Source organism: Suricata suricatta, chromosome 2 (assembly GCF_006229205.1).
Source record: "Suricata suricatta isolate VVHF042 chromosome 2, meerkat_22Aug2017_6uvM2_HiC, whole genome shotgun sequence".
In the NCBI taxonomy this organism is placed as follows: domain Eukaryota; kingdom Metazoa; phylum Chordata; class Mammalia; order Carnivora; family Herpestidae; genus Suricata; species Suricata suricatta.
In genome coordinates this window covers 32554598-32576349 of record NC_043701.1, presented here as the reverse complement: position 1 = coordinate 32576349, position 21752 = coordinate 32554598, and the positions used below count along the sequence as shown (strand labels likewise).

The following is a 21752-nucleotide window of genomic DNA, read 5'->3' as shown; positions in this document are numbered from 1 at the left end:
AGCTTTCTTTTGACTACCACTCGCATGATAGGTATTTCTCCATCCCTTTTTCAATCTGAAGGTGTCTTCAGGTCTAAAATGAGTCTCTTGTAGACAGCAAATAGATGGGTTTTGTTTTTTTTATCCATTCTGCTACCCTGTGTCGTTTGATTGGAGCATTCAGTCCATTTACGTTCAGTGTTATTATTGAAAAATGTGTGTTTAGATTCATTGTGTTCTCTGTAGAGTTCATGCTTGTAGTGATGTCTCTGGTACCTTGTATTCCTTGCAACATTTCCCTCATAGAGTCCCTGCTAGGATTTCTTGTAGGGCTGGTTTGGTGGTCATGAATTCTCTCAATTTTTGTTTATTTGGGAATGCCTTTATCTCTTCTTCTATTTTGAATGACAGGCTCACTGGAAAAAGAGTTCTTGGCTGCATATTTTTTTCTGTTCATCACATTGAATATTTCCTTCCATTCTTTGTGGCCTGCCAAATTTCAGTAGATAGTTCTGTAACCACTCTGATAGATTTCCCTTTGTATGTTAGGGACCTTTTATCCCTAGCTGCTTTTAAAATTCTCTCTTTATCTTTGTATTTTGCCAGTTTCACTATGATATGTTGTGCCAAAGGTTGATTCAAGTTACCTCTTAGGGGAGTTCTCCATGCCTCTTGGATTTCAATGTCTATTTCCTTCCCCAAAATGGGGGAGTTCTCAGCTATAAATTGATCAAGCACCCCTTCAGGACCTTTTTCTCTTTCTTCTTCTTCAGGAATTCCTATGATACAGATATCGTTCCGTTTGATTGTATAAATCAGTTCTCAAATTCTCCTTTCAAGCTCCTGGATCAGTTTCTCTCTCTTTTTCTCGGCTTCCTCTGTTTCTATAACTGTGTCTTCTAATTCACCTATTCTCCTCTCTGCCTCTTCAATTCATGAAGTGGCCACTTCCATTTTATTATGTACCTCATTTATAGCCTTTCTAACTCGTCACAGCCTTTTTGAAGGTCCCTAGTCGTTGTATCAATACCTTCTCTGATGCTTTTTTTCAAGCCTAGTGATTAATTTTATGACAGTTGTTCTAAATTCTTGTTCAGTTATGTTGCTTAAATCTGTTTTGAGCAGTTCTGTGACTGTGAATTTTTCTTGGAATTTTTTAGAGGAGAGTTCTTTCGTTTTCTCATTTTGGCTAGCTTTCTGTCTCTTGGCAATTTTAAAACCTCATTATGCACTGTGAACCTGTTAGTATTGCTCTATTAGAGGAAGCTCATTGACTGTCCAGGGCCTGTCATTTCAGGAAGTACTCTTTTAATGGTGTCTCTAGTTTCTCTTGTTGTGACTTTGATTATTTTATTTCCCTATTCAGTGATATTTTGGACTCTCCACCATGTGTGCTTTGGCTTGTTTCTTGAGGTAGCCCTGAAAAGGAAAACAGACAAACACACAAGGACCAAAAGCATGCCAGTGCACAGGCAAATCAAACAAACAATCAAACCAAAAGGGGAAAGAAAACACAGAGAAAAGAAAAGAAAAAAAGGGGTGGACAGAAACAACAAAAGGCAGTGGACAGTCTAAAAACATAACCAGCCAAGAGGAGCAATAAGAATGAGATAAGAGAAAATATATCTGGATGGTAAGAAAAAAAAGGCAGCTCTCCCGCATGAGGATGGGCATTGTTTTATGTAGGTAGGTCTCAGGGGCTGCTCTTCAAGGCCCTGCTTTGTTGGTTGTGGGGAGAAGAATGGCGGCTCCCCAACCCTTTCTCGAACCAAGCCATTCTTTTGAGTCCGATCTCCCTGTGCTCCGGGGGAGCCAAGTTGTATTTTCAAAGCCCTGCCTTGTTTCCAAATCCTAATCCACGCACTTTAATGCTACTGCCAGAGAGGAGATGTACTCCTGCAGGCAGCCAGCATCCTAGCCAAGATCGAGTATGGAGAGTCATGTAACTGTTCCTCCTGGCACCAGCATGCTGAGTCCAAAGGAAAATGTGCCAGCTAGATGGGATGGATTTCTCTCCCCATGCCCAGAGGTTATATATGGGATAATAATATCACTCTCTGTCTCAGCCGAGTTTTTTTCTCTTCTCTAGAGACAGTTCTTTGAGTGTTTTCAGTCTCTCTTTCTCTTCCCCTTGTCTCTCCGGGCCTCCGCACACTCTCCTCTGCTCTCCCTGGCTCTGTGTTGGGCTGGGGCTCCTTCCCTCTGCACCTCCAGTGCCCGGCCCATTTTGATTTACCCAGTTTGCACTCAGGCACCTTTGAGTTTGTCTTCTTTCTAGACTCTGTGTTTTCCTCCCACTCTTGCAGATCAGAGTATTGTGGCTTCAGACCTTCTCAGTTTGATAGATGCAGGTGGGCTAAAATTACAGAGCTCCCTACTTCTCCTCTGTCTCCCCTCCAATCTAGTCTTTTTGTGTTTTAGATGCTTGATATTTTTTTACAGAAGTCTCAGTCTGGTTTTGACTCATTTCAACTCACAATGACTCATTTTAAAGAATTTAAACACACTCACATCTCTATTGCAGCAATAAGGAAAAATGTTTTAGTTTTTGTGTATACCTGGCTTTTGTAGTATCGAGAAGTACTCATGCCCATTTACAAAAAAAAAAAAACACCCACAAAGGAAAGAAACAACACAGTAAAATTCATTTAATTCTACCACCTGGTACTTTGTATTACGGTTTTTATTTCTTGAGCTGTCAAGAATTTGTTTCTTCTCATGTTGTTGTTGTTGTTGCTGCTGTTTTCCATTCCACAAAACTAGATGTTTACCTTGGATGAAATAAACGGATCCACTCTTCAAATCTGATTTCTTTCTACAGAAACATAAATTTCTTTCACATACTGAAGAAGGTGTCTGAACCAGCTCAGGCTACTCTAACAAATTCCCATAGACCAGGTGGCTTAAACAGCAAATATTTATCTCTTAAACTTCAGGAGGCTAGGAAGTTCAAGGTCAAGATATCAACAGATCTGGTTTCTGGTGAGAACCTGATTCCTGGTTCATAAGTGGCTATTCTTGCTATATCCTCACATGGTGAAAAGAGGGAAAGAGAGCTCTCTGGAATCCTTTTCATAAGGGCACTAATCTCATTCATGAGGGCTTTACTCTAATGACCTAAGTGCCTCCCAAAGTCCCCACCTACTTAAACCATCACATTGGTGGTTAAGATTTCAACATTTGAATTTTAGGTAGGCACAAACATTCAGTCTGTTGCAGTAGGTAAGAAGCGAGAGGCATTAGAAGCCATACATTGAAAATGCAGATTGAACTCTTGGAGGTTATCTAAATATCTGAAACATTTAAAACCTTATCCTTTCATCAAGACTTAAGTGAGCTTCTTATTTCAGGCCATTCATATATTTAGGCAATAGATATACCTTTAGGACCTAGTATGTGCCCAATCCTGTACTGGGAACTACAGTTGAAGCAGACCCACTCTAGATCCATAAGGTTACACCCAGTTATAACACAGGCTGTTTATTAATGGTGTCATCTCCTCTCACATTTTTTCTTTCAGTTCACATTTTCTTTTCTCGTTGAGTTTCAAACTACAGTAATTTGCATTATCTTTCATTATAAATGAAGTTGTCTTCATTCCTCAACAGGAATCCTCTATTTTTCTTCATATATAAATTAGAAATCAGTCTAGATGATATCAAAGGTTCTATTCAGTTCTATTTGCCTAGAAATTTAACTGTATATATTCTTTTCTTTCAAAAAGAAAGTTTACTTTGATCCTCAATTTTAGTATATGTGTCGTCAAAGCGAGCTCTACTTTGATCTTCAAAAACCAGTAGGGCCCAGGTTACCTGGATGGCTTAGTTGATTAACTGTCCAACTCTTGATTTTAGCTCATGTCATGTTCATGAGTTCAAGCCCTGCATCATGCTCTGCACTGACAGTGTGGAACCTGCTTGGGATTCTCTCTTTCCCTCTCTCTGTCTCTCTCTTAAAATAAAATAAACTTAAAAAAAAAAAAAAGCAGTAGGATCATGGGAGTGTACCGCATCTCCCACTCTGATTCTTCTCATAAGAATACATTTTTATTCCATATTTTATCCCTTCCCCAACTCCAGCCTCTCTAGGACCTTCTTTTACAAGATGTCCAGTCTGACTGTGAGGGTATATTTAGGACACTGGTTACTTAATTTAAGAAAACATTTGGCAGAGAAATACAAACCAAAATCACAGTGAAGGAGCACTTAACACAACCATGGTTGGCTATAAATAATCAAGAAAATGGAAAATAACGAATGTCAGTGAAGTTGTGGAGAAATTAAAACCCTCATACATTGTTGGTGGGAATGTAGAATTCTGTACACCTATGGAAAATGATGACAGTTCTTCAAAATGTTACATATAGAGTTATCATAAATCTAACATTTCTTCTCCTAAGTATATACCTGAGAAATGAAAATATATGTTCTCACAAGTTGTATGTGAATGTTCATAGTAGCATTATTCACAATAGCCATAAATGGAAATAACCCAAATGTCCCATCAGCTGCAAATGCATAAATAAAACATGGTTTATCCATATAATGGAATATTATTCAGCAATAAAAAGGAATGAAGCACTGATGCATGTTCCAACATAATGAACTTTGAAAATTTTATGCTAAGTGAAAGAAACAAGTCACAAAAAACCATATACTGTAGGGTCCCATTCATTTAAATGTTCAAAGTAGGGAAATTTATAGAGATAGAAGGTAGACTCATGGTTGCAAGAAACTAGAGAGTGTAAGGAGGTAAAGAAGATTCTGTTTGAGATAGTGACAGTGTTCCAAAATTGGTTGTAATGATGGTTGTACATATCTGTGACTGTACCAAAAACCATTGAATTGTCCACTTTAAAAAGAAAAAAAGAGAAAGCTACATACAAATATCTCATGATACTCGTCATTCTTAAGGAAAATGAAATTTTGAATAGTTTAATCAAAAATAAAACTGTAGGGGTGCCTGCGTGGTTCAGTTGGCTAAGCATCCAACTTTGGCTCAGGTCATGATCTGGCAATTCACAAGTTCGAGTCCCACATCGGGCTCTGTACTGACAGCTCAGAGCCTAGAGCTTCCTTCAGATTCTATGTTTCCCTCTCTCTGCCCCTCCCCTGCTCACATTATGTCTCTCAAAAATAAATAAACATTAAAAATTTTAAAATAAATAAATAGAACTCTATGCATGGAGTAAGGGAATGTGGCCTTTATGTATTTGAAAATATATTGTGCAGAATTATTTTATTCAGATTTATGGATTTTGGAGCCTAACCACAAAGGTTTTATTTTATTTGGACATATATTTCTTTCCTGTGTGTTTTCCTATGATCATTTGAGATTATAGCCACAACAATCAAGTACATTTGGGTTCCTCTCTACTCCCTCAGACCCAAACATATTAGTCTTGTATTTTCAGGAGCATTAAAGAAAAAGAGTTTGTTCATTTGTTTTTTGAAATGAACATTAAAAATTAGTTTTCAACACAGTAGGAACTAAGGATAATTGCCAGTCTTTTATTTCATACTTATTATCATAAGATTGCTAAGTGATCTATCCTAAGAATTAAATTTAAATGCCAGATTTAGTTCTGTCCTTAAAACTATCTCCATGATGACCAAAAGGAACTTCTAATTTCTTAAAAGCATTGCTGCAGGTATTTTGAAGGTTAAAGTGGCTATTCCATTATTTGGAATTCTAGCAATAAGATAAAGTGAGGAATTAATGATAGAAAAGCATTCTTGGCATATTATAGCAGGAGGTCTCCCTACAGAGAAAGGGCTAATGCTCAATAAAAGGTATTTGCATGTGTGAAATGACCCCTGCCTAAAACTCCAGGTATCTCACTCTTTCACATAGCCTTCCTGTCTTCTCTGGTTCATCCCATTTTTCTGTATGAAGCCACACTCATCCTAGCTCATGCTCAAAAGTAGAACTCACTGACTCTACTAGTAACATGTCCTCTGTGCCATCAAAAACTATTTAGATGTAGAGTCTTTCTCCTTAGGCACATTTAACTTGTGCAGCCAAGATTGCTGAAACAAGAAGTATTTGGCAAGGCAAATATATTGTGAAATTTGTTTTAATGCTTTGACTCAGAAGTGGCTCTTGAGAGCTCAGAGTTGAAGTTTTTATTAGTATTTACTCTGGTGCTCCAAGAGTGTAGCAGTCGAGCGTTTATGAAGAGGTCAAGCAGTCCGATTCTGGCATTAGACAAAGCTTCTTGGAAACCTGACTCTTGTACATTCTAGCTAAAATTCTCTGTCATATTTTCTTTATGGAAAATACTAGTACCTACCTTGTAGGATTATTGTGAGGAGTAAAAAAATATCCATTTAAAGCTCTGAGCTCAGTGGCTCAGTTACCATATATATGGTGCTCTCCAGACAGAAAGTCTTAGGGATATATTAAGTCAATCTACCCAGTTCCAGAGGTGCAAAGAGCTTTTTTATAAAAAGAGACAAAGGTTAATCCTTTCTGGGAAATGAACATTTGGATGGACTTTAGATATTTGATAAAGTCAAAAATGATGACCTAGTAATTAGGAATGATTGCTTATTATAGATGTGGGAAATGATATTTATTAAAGAGAGCAAAAGATAGGAGAAAAAGGGGTACTGAGAGTTGATTGTTATGTGGCACGTCTGAGCAAAATGGAAGCACAAGAGAGACAGGCAAAATGGAAATATTTGTACGAAGGTTCAGGGGGATGAATAATCTTCAGTGAAGTGGAAAGCACAGAATGAAGCAGAGAATACAGTCTGGTTATTAGAGAGGCTGGGTTTCTGTTTTGTTTTTGACATGTGTGAAAGAAGATTTTTTTTCACCTTTATAGTTGAAAGTGATTGGCAACCATCAGGGAAATATGAAAAAAATGAGGGTGGGCAGATAGGAAAAACAAGTGGTGAGCACCAGAAGTGAGTCAGAATTAAAAAAATGTGTAACTGAAATTTGATAATTTGGTATAGAGGCTTTAGAAGTCTGATATCCTGATAATTCTGCTTGTAACCTGTTCCCAGGGGGAGGTAGGACTGGTAATTGAACTTCTTTTTACTTTGGCTACAAAAGTTACAAGTAACTATTTGGCCCTACATAGGAATAACAGTTTCCCTCCTTTCCCATCCTGATCAAATGACCTTTGATCCATCATTTACTTCTGTGCAAATATAGCCACCCTGCTTAATGGAGATGTTTTGAAAGTATTCAGTGTTTGGGTTAGAACAAGTGTTAGAAAAAAATGTCATGATGTTTAACTTTTATGGCTATATGAATTTGGTTAGTTTCTCTATCAACAGCCCACTCTCTGGAAGCAAATTAGGTACTTTGGGAATCTTCCCAAATTGTTTCAAGCTACTTGACTCCTTGTGCTGAAGAAAAAAATTTACTACTAGCGCTCCGGAATATTTGTATGCAGTGTGTGACTTTGTTAGAGTACTAAGCAGTTGATTACATCTGCTGGGTATTTGAACTAAATACATTCATTCCCATTTTACAGATGAGAAAGGTGAGGTAGAGGGAATGGTTATTTAACTAATCATAACCTCACAGATGCTTATGTTTGTCCTGTGATTTCATACCCACAGCAAATAAATACACTTTAAATGAAACATAAAAGGGTATTTGGGATGTCAGGCAATTTCACAAAGTCAGTATCAAGCCCAGAGGTGCAATCAGCCTCCTGCAACTCATGTAGATGCAAACCCATGGCCTATTAAGAATGAAAATCTTTCTGAACACTGCTAAATTTTACTGAAGTCTGAGTGTTCATCTCAGAATGTCATTCAGATTTTATCCCTGGACTTCATTATTACTGGGTTCTAGCGGTAGGGAAGATGGAAATTATATAGCCTGAGAAACATACCAAATTAGAAATACCTGAAAGCAGGAATAACACAAGTCATCAAACCTCATTTCCAAGGCATTGTTAAAACCATCAGGCCTTATTGTAAAACCAGGCCAAGAAGAACTTTATAATCCAAGAAATAACATCTTATAGGACAATGGTTTATAAAAATGACATTAAAGTACCTGAAGGCCTATTTTGACCTCAGAAGATCTATAAATATGGCTTAAGAGTTAGCGAAGCTGGAACTAGATTCAGGTCTCCAGACTCCCCGTCTACTAACCTTTCCATTACATTATGAAAGCTGCCCAGTGGGAGGGGAGGGAAGATAGATCTAAAAAATAATCTGAAATCCTTGTAGCATAAGTGAGGTCTTCTGTTTTGGAAAGAGTTTTGTCTCCTCTATTTCCCCATACAATTGTGAGGATTTGTCTGCATGTGCTGGCGGATTGACTGAAAGATCTCCTTCCCAATAAACCGTTAAATGATCATATGCAAAACCCTGTTTGGGGAGTTCAGATGAACTGTCTTCACGGCAGGAGATTAGGAGATGTTGTATTGATTTACAAGGAGGTTAACTGTTAAGCCTTTAGTTCAAACACCCACAAGCTCTCCTAATCTGTTATTAACATTATCATCCACATTTTCCACTTATATTTAAACCGAACTCATTGGACTAAGGGTGTTTGCGTTTTGTTTCTCAGGTTGTGGTTTCTCGATCAGGATCATCAACCCCTCATGTGAATTTTCGCCTGGATTCCTACCCTGTGTCTTCAGAAGCAATTGTGGAGCACCCATTAAACCAAAATGGCTACACACTGGTTGTCACTGGGAAGAAGGTAAAGGAGGGACGTTCCAAGGCTGTAGTTTTTCCTGAGTTGGTATTTACAGCCTGTATCATATGGTCCTTTTTAACTTCTCTCTTGGTCTTGGATTCACGTCTCCTTTCTCATTATTTCTTGAGTATTCCAAAGATCTTCTGAAACCAAGTTAAATTTTTATTCAGGAAGACTGGACCAAAGGGAGGTCCTCCTCGTAATGTATACTTCTCCTTTTGTCCTATATTTCTCAATGAGAAAAACAAGCATGCAGAATGAGAATTACAGTCCTAAGGGCAGACTCTAGTGCAAGCTGGTAAATCCTCAAACGTACATTGGAATCTGACACCAGCCAGCAGTCTCTCTTCTCTGAGAAGAGGTGCATCTTGATGCTGAATGATATGTAAACTTACTTAGAATTTCCCAGGGGTTCAAGTGTGTTTTCCAGCAGCTTAAATTAAACTCCCTTATTGTTTTGAAATCACCTCAGACGGAGCAGAATGTCCCTACTAAATAAGACTTCTAACATTGCATGACAGTACTTATTTCCCTGAATAGTAATGGTAATGCTTATCACATACGTGCCAACAATAGAGAAAAGGAAGGAATTTAATTTTTTCTTTAAATCTCTTAATAATTATTACATGATTTTTACACATTGGTGCTATCTCTAGTAGACTCTATACGATTATAGTTACATATATCTTTGGGGTATTTACTTTTCATTTAACAAACCAATAAGAAACCTCTCTGGAAGCTCTTTCGATCCCTTTTCTTCACAGATCACCAAGATCCCATTGAATGGCTTAGGCTGTGAGCATTTCCAGTCCTGCAGTCAGTGTCTTTCTGCCCCTCCCTTTGTGCAGTGTGGCTGGTGCCACGATAAATGTGTGCAACTGGAGGAATGCCCCAGCGGAACATGGACTCAGGAGATCTGTCTGCCTACAATCTATGAGGTAGGAATCTGTCAGTTGTCATGTATGTTTTTTGGTAAATATAAATCCCATTAATGAAAAAATTCTGAACTCAGTTTATTCATTTGGCTGTGAGACACCAGCCAAAACACCATCTCCTTCCAAGTTTTTTCTTCAAGGCTGCATTTGGGTGCATCACCCTGAGACCTGGACCTGAAGTGCTTGCTTCACACTCCCTAAGTAGTTCTTTCCTTGAGCAGTTGCTCTCCGTTAGTGCTTTGTGAATAAAAGAATGGTGGTGGGGCACCTGGGTGGTTCAGTCATTAAGCGTCTGACTTCGACTCAGGTTATGATTTCGCAATTCATGGGTTTGAGCCCCGCGTCAGGCTCTGTGCTGACAGCTAGCTCAGGGTCTGGAGCCTGTCTTTAGATTCTGTGTCTCTGTCTCTCTGACCCTCCCCTGCTCATGCTGCCCCCCCCCTCTCTCTCTCAAAAATAAATAAAACATTAAAAAAAAAGAAAAAGGAAAAATAAAGAATGGTGGCTAGTGAGCAACATGGCTCCCCATTTCCTTATCCTGGGGCTTTTCCCTCCTGACTCATTTGACTCACTGATTTCCTCACCACCTGCTTAATCTACCAGGTGCCCAGAAATGAGCCTCCATCACACATAGAGATCTGCTCATGGAATAACCCAGAATCTTAAGCTGAACAGTGCAAGCTAGGGAGGCCAATCATGCAGGAGCAGACGGGACAGAAAGTTTCTTTGGTCAGATGCATAGATGGTGGCCTTGTCTCATCACACCTAAGACTAGAGGTTACCAGGGTACCTGGGGGCTCAGTCAGTCAAGTGTCCACAAGTCTTGATTTCTGCTCAAGTCATGATCTCACAGTTTTGGGGATTGAGCCCTGCCTGGAGCTCTGTGCTGACAGCTTGGAGCCATCTTTGGATTCCTTCTCCCTCTGTCTCTTCTCCTCCCCCACTCATAGCTCGCTGTCTCTCTCTCTTTCTCTCAAAATAATTAAATAAACTTAAAAAAAAAAAAAAAAGAAAGAAAGACTAGAGGTTACCCCCAGGACATTATGGGAGGCAGGTAGACCCATGAACAGCCATGGGTAACTGTGCACCTTCTCTCAAAGTTCTCATGAGAACACTATAGGTGCAGCTGATCACGATACTAACATCTGTACTCTGTGAGCCATTTCATTCTCTAATTCATTCCAAAAATATTTACTGAATGCAAACCATATAGCAGGCACTCTACTAGGCATTAAGGAAATGTAGTCAAACAAGACAAAAGTGCCTCCTGCTATTAGAAAACTTAGCTTCTACTGATGAACTCAGTTGGCATTGTAGCCATGCTCTCTGGCTCTCTGCTGCCTTGTTTAAGCATATGTTTGGCACTATGAAAATCTCCATGGCAATGTTTTTTAAATGTCTTGATCCAAATATATTTTGCTTGAAAGTAATTTTCTGGTAAGGACCCAGTATGTATTTTCCCTGTCCATATATAGAACAGTTGAACTTGTGAAAGATTCAAGTTAAAGGTCTCAATTGCCTGGTTCAAGCCCAAGTAAACAAAGTGTGCAAGTCAGAACAAGAACCGCCCCCAAGTGCATGGCTGTTTTCATTTAGTTATGGTTTGGGGCAAGATTTGTGCAGGGCGACTGGGTTTTAAACCAAATTGTTTTCTGTTAGGTGAGACAGTTATTAAGATTTAGTTTGATCAGTCAGGGAATAAACTAGAAGATAGTGAGAAAACAAATTTAAATCTACATGCACCCTTTCTATTGTCGTTGTTTAGTATGTTTGTAAAACCACATGCAATATTACACTTTCTTAAACACACAGCCTTGGCAATTTGAGACATTAGAAACCTGAACTCAACAGCTCCATGAAAGGGATACGGAAAGAGAGAGAGAGAGAGTGTGTGTGTGTGTGTACATGCAACTGAATTACAACAGTTTCATTTCATCAAAAGTAGCCAAACTGGTGTTTTAAATACAGAGCAGGGAGAACCTGTACAAGTGGAACATTTAATTTTGACCAATGTACTTCCTTTTATGACTCATGAAAGCCATATTAAAGTGTTTTTTTAAACAACTAAATATTTTGGAATTTTCTGGAACCAGAGACTTTCTGACAGTGTTTAATAAACTCACTCCTCTTTCACCTTTCTTAACTCCACCTTTTTGTAGTTGGTGATTTTAAAATGTTGCATTGCATCATGCACAAGTCAATGATGCTTGGCTGTACAGTTAGGAGGAAAGTAGTGCAGCTGAGTCCATAAATCCCTTTTGGTTCATAGTTGTTAGGAAGATTTCATGCTACACTAGACCGTGACATTTAGCATTCTTAGTGCAAAAAAATAAGACAGATTGTTCATCTATTTCTTATCTGTCTTAAATACTATGGACACAAAACCCAACTAGTGTATAGTGTTACTTTCCAATAAATGTAAGTTAACCTGCTTCTCAAGGTACGTGATGTTCAGTGGCTGAGATTCTTTGTACTTCCACATATAAGAGGTTTCAGGATTGCAAGCCCAGTATTTTGTTTCATACCTGTTATCTGATCTCATAAGAACAAAGAGAAATGCTTCAGGAAAGGAAAAGCACTTTCCCATGAATTTTGAATATATTAAGATAAAATTGTCATATCTTATAAGATTGAATTCAATCCCAGTGAGACAATAAAACCATTTATTAATTGATAGGAAGACTCAGATAAGAAGTAACAGCAATATCTTATTGGGGCAGGGAGGTCATTCAGGCAAAACACTATCACCGCTATATTTGTGACTTTTTAACTACTACAGTGGCAAATACTAATTTTCCAGGAGGGGTTTGTTGTTTTAGTGTTCTCTTGTATTATATTGATGGGTTTTGAAAATGTGATCATTTAAATCATTTTCACCTGTGAAAGGGTACCAGCTACTTTTGTGACTGTTTCTGTCCTGTCCAAACAGGTGGGAGATGTGCCTCTGTGACTTCATGCCAGCCACTCCTTTCCTTCCCACAGAGTTTTCCTGCCCCTTAGGATAACTCAGAGTTTGCCAGCTCATTGTTGGTTCTGTCCAAGGGTGTGTTGTCCAAGACCACTTCCTTCCTTTTCCCCTGGAAGAGTGAACATTACCCCATAAGCTCAATGGGAAATGCTCCCATGTGCCACTCTAGCATCTCAGCCCAGGGAGGAAAGCAAAGTTCAGCTGGCCTTTCAAATCCTGATCTACCATCTAGCAGACATTTTATAATATTCATTTCTGTTTGCCAGTACACCAGCTGAACGACTCTCATTGTGTTTTCTCAAATCATCACCCAATCCGCTTGCCTTATATAAAAAGTGATGATATATGTAGAGTGACAGTGTTTCGTTTTTACATAGAAAGAGGGGATCTGGGCAATAGGATCAGGCCAACATCAGTCTTAGGCAGCTGTTTTCTATGGGGAAGCCTCCTCCTTAAACAAGGGAAAGGCAGCTGTGTGGCTGCTTCAGGATGATGAGAGTCTGGAAGGGTTAGGTGTCTTGTTCTCTCCTACTGGACTTCTAACATAATAATAAACAGATTTTTTTTTCTAGCAGTTCTTATTTAGCTAGACATGGACGAGGTAAGTTTTCATGAAAGGCACAATTGTTTAATGGACTTTATGGGTAAAATAGCTATCATAAAAGCATTAAGCTAAGACTTTAAAGGGTTTTGTAACAAGGGTAAGTTAAGAGTTTGGTTTGCGATTATTTATTTGGGATGAATGGGAATGTTTGCAAACGTGAATTTTACTAAAAGCCCTTCTAAATTGTAAAAGAATCACTTGTAGCCTTGTACTAACTGGCCTTTAGTAAACACTTTTACTGGTTTTTGAGTTGCCTCTATGGTGGTGCTATGTTTTCCCACCATTGTACTTTTACAGCACAATTTACAATATGTCCTCCCCAAAAGAGCATTTCCTTTCTCAATTGTCACAGAGCTGCTAAGGAGAAGCTTATTTTTAACTTGGCAATTTGTTTTGTTTTAATGGTTTTGGCCTAGGAACAGTTGTCTTATAGACTTCATAAGTGCCTACTGCTATCTTATATCACAATTGCCAGAGTTTTGTTAATTAACCCAAGTTTTACTTTCAACACACCAAAAGTGAGCCTGCAATAATAAAATGAACATATTTATTTAATATTGAACATGGGAGAGAAAAAAAATCAACCCTAGAAATGAGATGTAATATAATGCCAAGAGAGATAATTAGAAACATTGCTACAATACAGATTACATTTGATATTCTCTGTAATTTTTTTATATCTATTTCTAATAGAAATAATATATTATATGTATTTAAAGTTATATCATTTTTTAAAAGCTGGGTGTGTCAGCTAACCAGCTGGTATATATCAAATAGTGACCATATTTAAAGGAAAAAAGAAAAATCCCAAATCCATAATAAACGTGAATTAACAAGTATAAAGAAATAGATTCATCTATTCATTTGTCAGTGCTTAGCACATAGTAGATAATTTATAACAAATAATGAATGAGTAAATGGCAGATATATATTGAATACCATCTTTGTGTTTGGTATTATGGTAGCTGCTTTATGAAGCCCTGGACACCAAGAGTTTTTACTGTGTGACTTTCTTCTCTGGGTGAGGAGTACCATAGCACAAGACTATAAGCAAACACCCAGCTGGTGCATGGAGGAAGGTGCATACTGGTGCTTGGCTTCTAGGGTGCATGATGGATTTTTGATCAGAATTTGATCTGGAGGCTCATGAAGGAGTTATGAGAGTTATAAACATAAGGTCTGGGCCCAAGGGCGCCTGGGTGGCTCAGTAGGTTGAGCGTCCGGCTTCGCCTCAGGTAATGATCTCACGATTTGTGGGTTCGAGCCCGGTGTCAGGCTCTGTGCTGACAGCTAGCTCAGAGCCTGGAGCCTGTCTTTGGATTCTGTGTCTCCCTCTCTCTCTGACCCTTCGCTCCTCTCGCTGTCTGTCTGTCTCTCTCTCTCTCTCTCTCTCTCTAAAAAATAAATAAAACATTAAAAAAAAATTTTAAATAAAAAAAAGAAAAGTCTGGACCCAAACTGTGTCTACTCCACCCTAGAAGGTTACCAGATGAATTCACTTCAGAGTGGCCCACAAGGCCCTCCATTTCTACCCGGACTGAATCTGCTTTCTGCCCTACCTCTGGATCTCCTGAGAACAACTTTTATTTCATCCACATGTTAGGTGATTTTCATATTTGTTACAGATTCTGTGAAATTTGTGGCACTTTTTCAGATTTTTTTTTTTTTTTTTTTGGTAGTGGCAGGATAGAAGAATTTCAGACTGAGGATATATATTTTGTTTGTTTTGCATACAAACGAAGGATAATGTCTTGGGTTTTTTTTAAGTTCTTGGTTGTTCTTATAGGTTTTCCCAACCAGTGCACCCCTGGAAGGAGGAACAATGCTCACTGTGTGTGGCTGGGACTTTGGATTCAGGAGGAATAATAAATTTGATTTAAAGAAAACTAGAGTTCTCCTTGGAAATGAGAGCTGCACTTTGACCCTAAGTGAGAGCACGACAAATATGTAAGGATCTTAAAATGTTTTGCTGGGGTGTGGTTGGAAAACAGGTTGTGTTGTAGGGTGAATGCTTGTAAAATTGTCCCAAAAGTCTATGTCTTGAGTTAAGAAACAGTCTTGGCCTTATAACATCCCTTGTGGAACTGTTTTGTTTTTAATCCTATTTACTTACCAGGATTAATAAAGAAGAAAGGTGACATTACCTAGTAATGAAAAGAAGAATCCAGCATCTGGGAGTTTTGAAACCATTTTTGTAACATTTCTTCAGACATTTCTTGGGTAGATTTGAAAGAATAGCACTGGCTAGGGTTGTTCCATCTTTAAAGTCTTCAAATATAGAGTCTTCAATGGCTTTTTCTATAAAAATCAGTAAACAGCTCAATATAGACCCTCTCTTTTAAATTCACTTTCTAAACCTCAGAAATGTAGTGAAGCAGTTCAATCATATTTTTGAGAATTGTTTCTTCTTTCTTTTTTTGATCCATTTAAATTTATCTTTAGTTGATATTTGTTGGTACTATAATGGAGTGTATCTCATTTAGCCATTCCCAAATCTGAGGAGATAGCAATACTATCTATTTTACAAAGGTGGTGCCTGAAGTTCAGGAAGGTGGAGTGTAGTGTAGGAGAGGAGAGGAGAGTGTAATCCAGAGAATAAGAGCTTAATAGGCCTTCACACTCAAGTGTCCTGATCCAAGACACATGCTTCTTCTGCCATTTTCTACATGTACCTTCTATCAAATGTAAATCCCATAATGAACAGAGAATCCAGAAATTTTTAGTTATCAGTAGTAATAACAATCAAACATTTAAAGTTTTATGGTTGAACCTATTCTATCAAGTGATTATTTTATACCTTGTAGAATTCCTTCCAGGGTCACACAGAGGTCTAAGTCTACTCATTTACTGAGACCAAAACATCAGTTAATGCCATATTTGTTTAGGCTAATGGAAAAACAAATCCATTCTAGAAATCTCCCTTGTAAGTTCTTACTCATTGCATTGTATATTAGAGCCTATAGAAGTGAAACATAATTCATTCTCTTCTTTGAAAAGTTGTTTAACAAAATCATATTTGTACATTTTTAAGACTATAACATTATTAATTCAAAAATAATTATATGGAAGAGCACTGGGGTGTCTCAGTCAGTTAAGCATCTGACCCTTGGTTTTGGCTCAGCTCATGAAATCATGGTTTGGAAATCATGGTTTGTGAGATCAAGCCACCACAGAGACTGCTTGGGATTCTCTCTCTCCTTCTTGTTCTGCCTCTCCCCTGCATGTACGCGCTCTCTCTCTCTCTCTCTCTCTCTCTCTCTCTCTCAAAATAATTCTATGGAAAGTCTGTCACAATTTCATTATTTTGAAAGTAATTTAAGTTAACACATGACACATGTAAGCACAGAAATATACCTTTCGACATATTTGGTTTACTTATTATTAGCCCATTGTTTCATATGCTGAAATATTTCTTTATCTTAAGTATGCCAAACATTATGCCTATAATTTTAGAGGATTAGACTTAGATTATTATGAATTTTTTTGTTGGTGAGGTTTACCAGTTCCTGTTTTGTCTGTGTGAAGTGTAATAGTACAGAAATAGAAATATACAATTTTAGCCCTAATGCTTACCATAAAACTCTGCTTGCTATTCAGAGTATTCAGCTTATCACAATTTAGAGTTAATGTTCCTTCATATAAAACAGCCAAACCAGAAAAAAGCCTTTGGATTTGCGACATATTAAACTTTGTTTTTTTTTTCAGGCTGAAATGCACAGTTGGTCCTGCAATGAATGAGCATTTCAATATATCCATAATTATTTCAAATGGTCGAGGGACAGCACAATATAGTACATTTTCCTATGTGGTGAGTCTAAGCACTACAGTTCTCCTGAACTAGGATATTTCTTACTGAATCTGTGTAATTATAAAAATCAACAAATTACTTTGTTTTGTTTTGTTCTGTTTTTATTTCCCATTCAGGATCCTGTAATAAGAAGTATTTCTCCAAGTTATGGTCCTAAGACTGGTGGCACCTTGCTAACTTTAACTGGAAAGTACCTAAACAGTGGGAATTCTAGACACATTTCAATTGGTGGAAAAACATGTACTTTAAAAAGGTGTCGTAAATTTATTTTGTTGTATCAGTTAAGTAGGATTAGTATCTATACCTAACAAATCAAGAAGAGATTGTTTTGTTTTTTGTGAAGGAAAATCAAGATGCATATTATTTATTCCAATACTGACAAAATTTCTTTCCTATATCCATCTACCTTTTTGCTGATTTTTCTACCATTTCATTATGTTTATTAATTCCACTTTTAAGGTTCATCTTCCCGACTGTCTTCTCTACTATCACATTGCATCTTAGTATCCTAGCTATGCTGTGAGCTGTGAGAGTCTGGTAATTGACAATAAATTAAAATAAACACTTCCATAAAGATTTACAATTAGATTAAATCACTTTGGGGAGGTGAAAAACATGGGGGAGACTGGGTTTAGAGAGAAGTTATGTTTCTGATTCTTAGAGGTGAAAGAGCTCAGTTTAATCAAGTACTGAAAAGATACTTTAAAAATTGCTTAAAATCCCAAATGTTCTGAAGTCAAAGATGGCTTGTCTACAACAAGGCTAAGTTTGGGATCCAGTCAAATGTAATAGGCTACATTAGAAAGAACTTCTTTCCAGACACATCTAGAAATTCTCATTTAGGAGCCATTGAGTGATATACTTTTGATTTGTGCATATAGTTCTAAAATTTGTATATCTAATAGCTAAAGTCAGTTTTCTTAATTTTTTTATTCAGTGTGTCAGATAGTATTCTCGAATGTTATACTCCATCTCAAACCATTCCAACTGAGTTCCCTATTAAATTGAAAATTGACTTAGCCAACCGAGAGACGAACAGTTTCAGTTACCAGGAAGATCCCATTGTCTATGCAATTCATCCAACCAAATCTTTTATTAGGTAAGTAAAAGCTTCTGATGGGTATAAGAAAATAATGAACCTAAGGATGATTTGTCTGTCAAATAGTCTAGAGGAATTGCAGTTTTATCTCTGGCTTTGATGCAGTTGCATTTCTTTTAAAGGCCGCTTTTCTAATTCAGGAGTGAAAACTACATTCAGGTTCTGAATATGATTTAATTTTATCATTGCTAGGTTCATGCCAAGAAACATTTTATCCTACTCTATTACGTTTTAAATGAATTTCATTGAAATAGTTCAATGTGGCACCATAGTATTTATGCACTTATATTATATACATGTCAATGCTGTACTAACTTTAGTGCCCAAAAGTGGAATTACCTTTTTTCCTTCCATTCTTCAGTGTATTTTTGCTCTGCCTGCTTTAGACATAGCTTTTCCCTATACCAGATTCCCTTTGAATCGGTATCTCATTGGATCCAGTTCAGTCTACCTTGTTTCCATTAATTCTGCCAGTCTAACACAATAGTTAAGTTTATTTTTCTTTTATTTATTTTTAAGAGAGAAAAAATATTTATTTAGCATATTTTGTGAATAAAAATAAAAATGCATTTTTTAATGAAATAGGAATTTTTAAAAATATTTTCAAGTTAAATAAGTTGTTTCCAAAGAAGAGTTACCACTGAATTTCCATTTGACTTTGGTTCTGACTATATCTTGCAGTCGTTACATGTGATTTAATTTAATTTATTTCTTAAGATATTTGATAGAGAAAGAACCTCTCATTATTGCCATTTTTCTTTTTTTTTTTAAGTTTATTTATTTATTTTGAGAAAGAGAGTATGCGTGCTTACACTCAAGCAGGGGAAGGGAAGAGAGAGAATCTCGATCAGGCTTCCTGCTCAGCATAGACCCCAACACAGGGCTTGATCTCATGAACTGTGATATCATGAACTGAGCTGAAACCAAGAGGCAGAACACTTAACTGACTGAGCCACCAGCCGCCCCTCAATATTGCTGTTTTCTATTTTATTTTTCAGTGGTGGGAGCACAATAACAGCTGTTGGGAAAAACCTGAATTCAGTTAGTGTCCTGAGGATGGTAATAAATGTATATGAAACTAGAAGGAACTTTACAGTGGTAAGTTTTTTGAGTGATGGTTGTACTTAAAACTCTGCATCTCCACCTTTACCACTGGTTTTCAGGGTACAGAGGACATTTGGGTTTTGCTTCTAATATTTGCTAGTTCCCTTTCTTGCACCACAGGTCCAATAGTATATTTTATTCAATAACTAAAATTATCTTGTCTCAGGCTAACATTGTAAAATGCACATATACACACAAAATGCTTAGACACAAATGACGAGTACCAACTTGAGGCAGTGTTTTTAAAGATAGTACAGGTGAAAACTACACCATTCCCTGTCTGAGTTCAGGCTGCTATAATAAAAACACCACAGACTGGGTGGCTTAAACAACAAACATTTATTTCTCGCAAGTCTGGAGGTTGGAAAGTCCAAGATCAAGGTGCCAGCAGATCCGGGTGTCTGGTGACGGCACCATTCCTGATTTGCAGAAGACCATCTTCTCATTGTATCCTCACATGGCAGAGAGTCAAAGAGGAAGCAAGCTCTCTTGTGTCTCTTTTTATAAGGGCACTAACTCCTTCATAAGAACTCTACTAATTACCTTCCCCAGGCCCCATCTCCAAATACCATCATGCTGAGGATGCATACATATGTTCTCACATCCCAGTGTAAGAACGGTGTTCTTACAATTCTTCTTGTCCCTTTATTAGCATGTTATCAAGTAATGAGAAAGACCATTAGAACACTGATGTCCTAGACTGTTTGTTGCTTGGTATTTCTCCATTTGTAAGGTTAATCAAAATTTAACTGAATGCCTCTTTCAAAGTGATTGATCTATTTTGTGGTCTAACAATTTATATAGATCATATTAAAATGGCAGTTTTCATGTAGACTTGAGGAAGGTTGGAGTTATTTACAAAGATTCCATATTTTTGTTGACATTTTTCTCTAATATAAAATACCATAATCTAGTTGGACTTGTGCACTCAACTAAAACTGAAAGTTCTAAGTGCCCCCTCTCAAGCAGGGTCTTGATTGGGCAGATGATAGATTGAATTACAGCACTTTATTTTAAATTCACCATCCAATATTTCTTGAAGACTAAGACCACATGTTCTTTAATTACAAAAACCAATTTGGGGCTAAAAATGTCAAGCCAAATCACCAAACAATAAGGTCACCTCCAATGAGATTTTTCTTGACCTTCTCAATCAGCCACATTGCATCACCTCTAAAGAGTATTATTAGATTTTTATCATATTCCTGAGAGATTGTACTCCAGGGAGTCACCATATGAAGTAGAGAGCTTTAAAACCAACCCCCACACATGGCCACAAACAAAGTTAGAATACCACTGCTATTAATTTAAGGAATATCACTTCTCCACAGCCAAACAGAAACATTTTTCATTAACCAAATAAGAATACCCTTTTTGGTGTTGGCATGGGACTCTTTAGAAATCTGAGAAATTATTAGCATGTCTAATTCACTCTAGGTGAGCCTAGGTTATTAAAATAATGGCTTAATTTCCTTCTCCCTCACCAGCATTATGATGACATGTAGAACACCTTTTGACTTAATTCATTTATTTGTAATCAACCATTTATTTAAAAACCTCCTACGTGTGAGACATAAGAGTTCCATAACCCAAGAAAGAGTCAAATAATGGTAGGAGATAAAAATCTTATCTCTACATATCTGAAAATGTAAACTTCTATTGTTTTAGCCACAAACATATTAGCACAATAGAACCATGGATTAGAATTGGACAAGAATGAAGAATTGCACTTGACTATTGTTTGTTGAGAGCTACTTCGTAAAGAAATGTGTGTTCCCTCTATGTTCCTCAGTGCTTATAGAATTTGAAACTGACTATGATGAATTGAACCCATTTATTATTTACCAAATAAAAATTCTTGGCCAGGTCTGATTTAGATATACTGATCTAGCCCTGATAACTTTTAAGTCAAAAACACTCAAATCTTTTAAAATGAAAATACTAACCACTTCCTTAACAAAATTAATATTAATTAATACACATTATATCCCAGAACCCAGTAGTTATTGTATAGTTTTTAAATTTCTTGTTGTTAATAGAGAATTATTGAACTGGCAGTAACACTGTTCATTTCCATTTTCAAGATGATAGGAATAAATAGATTTGGCATTATAATATGAATTTGATATAAACTAACATTTTATTTCTATTATATCTGTGTATCTGTTTTCTTTATCTGCTTACAGCATACATTTTAAAATGTAGGATAAGTTTTTTTAATTATTTTTAGAAGAAAATATCAAATACCAAATTTTGCTTGTGCTTTTTATGTATATCCTGAGTCCTTTTTCTATTGTGGGCATAAGTAATTGTTTTATCTCCAACTCTACTTGTCAAAGAAAAGGAAATCTAAGGATGTTGTTGCTTGTTTGTCTTTTCCTTGAGGGAAAAAATGCAACCATTTAACCTCAAATGTGCCACTTTGTGTTGCTGGTTTAGTCTAAGCACAATCAAGAGGAAACCACATTTTCCAAACTTCCATAAATCAGAATTCTGAAAGGGAAGATTTAAAATGTAAGATGAAAGCACATGAAATAATAATAGCAAAGCCTTTGTAAAATAGTGTAGGAAAAAATCTACCA

At 37.0% G+C, this 21752-nt stretch overlaps 1 protein-coding gene across 1 annotated transcript in view; it reads left to right on the top strand.

The window, feature by feature from the left end:
* Positions 1–21752, top strand: part of MET (MET proto-oncogene, receptor tyrosine kinase) — a 117837-nt gene that overhangs the window by 63226 nt on the left and 32859 nt on the right. Inside the window, exons 4-10 of the mRNA XM_029955792.1 lie at positions 8521–8655; positions 9417–9590; positions 14946–15106; positions 16865–16967; positions 17084–17220; positions 17905–18066; positions 19065–19164. Coding sequence (XP_029811652.1) covers positions 8521–8655; positions 9417–9590; positions 14946–15106; positions 16865–16967; positions 17084–17220; positions 17905–18066; positions 19065–19164 — 972 coding nt within the window. The remainder of the gene's footprint in view (positions 1–8520; positions 8656–9416; positions 9591–14945; positions 15107–16864; positions 16968–17083; positions 17221–17904; positions 18067–19064; positions 19165–21752) is intronic.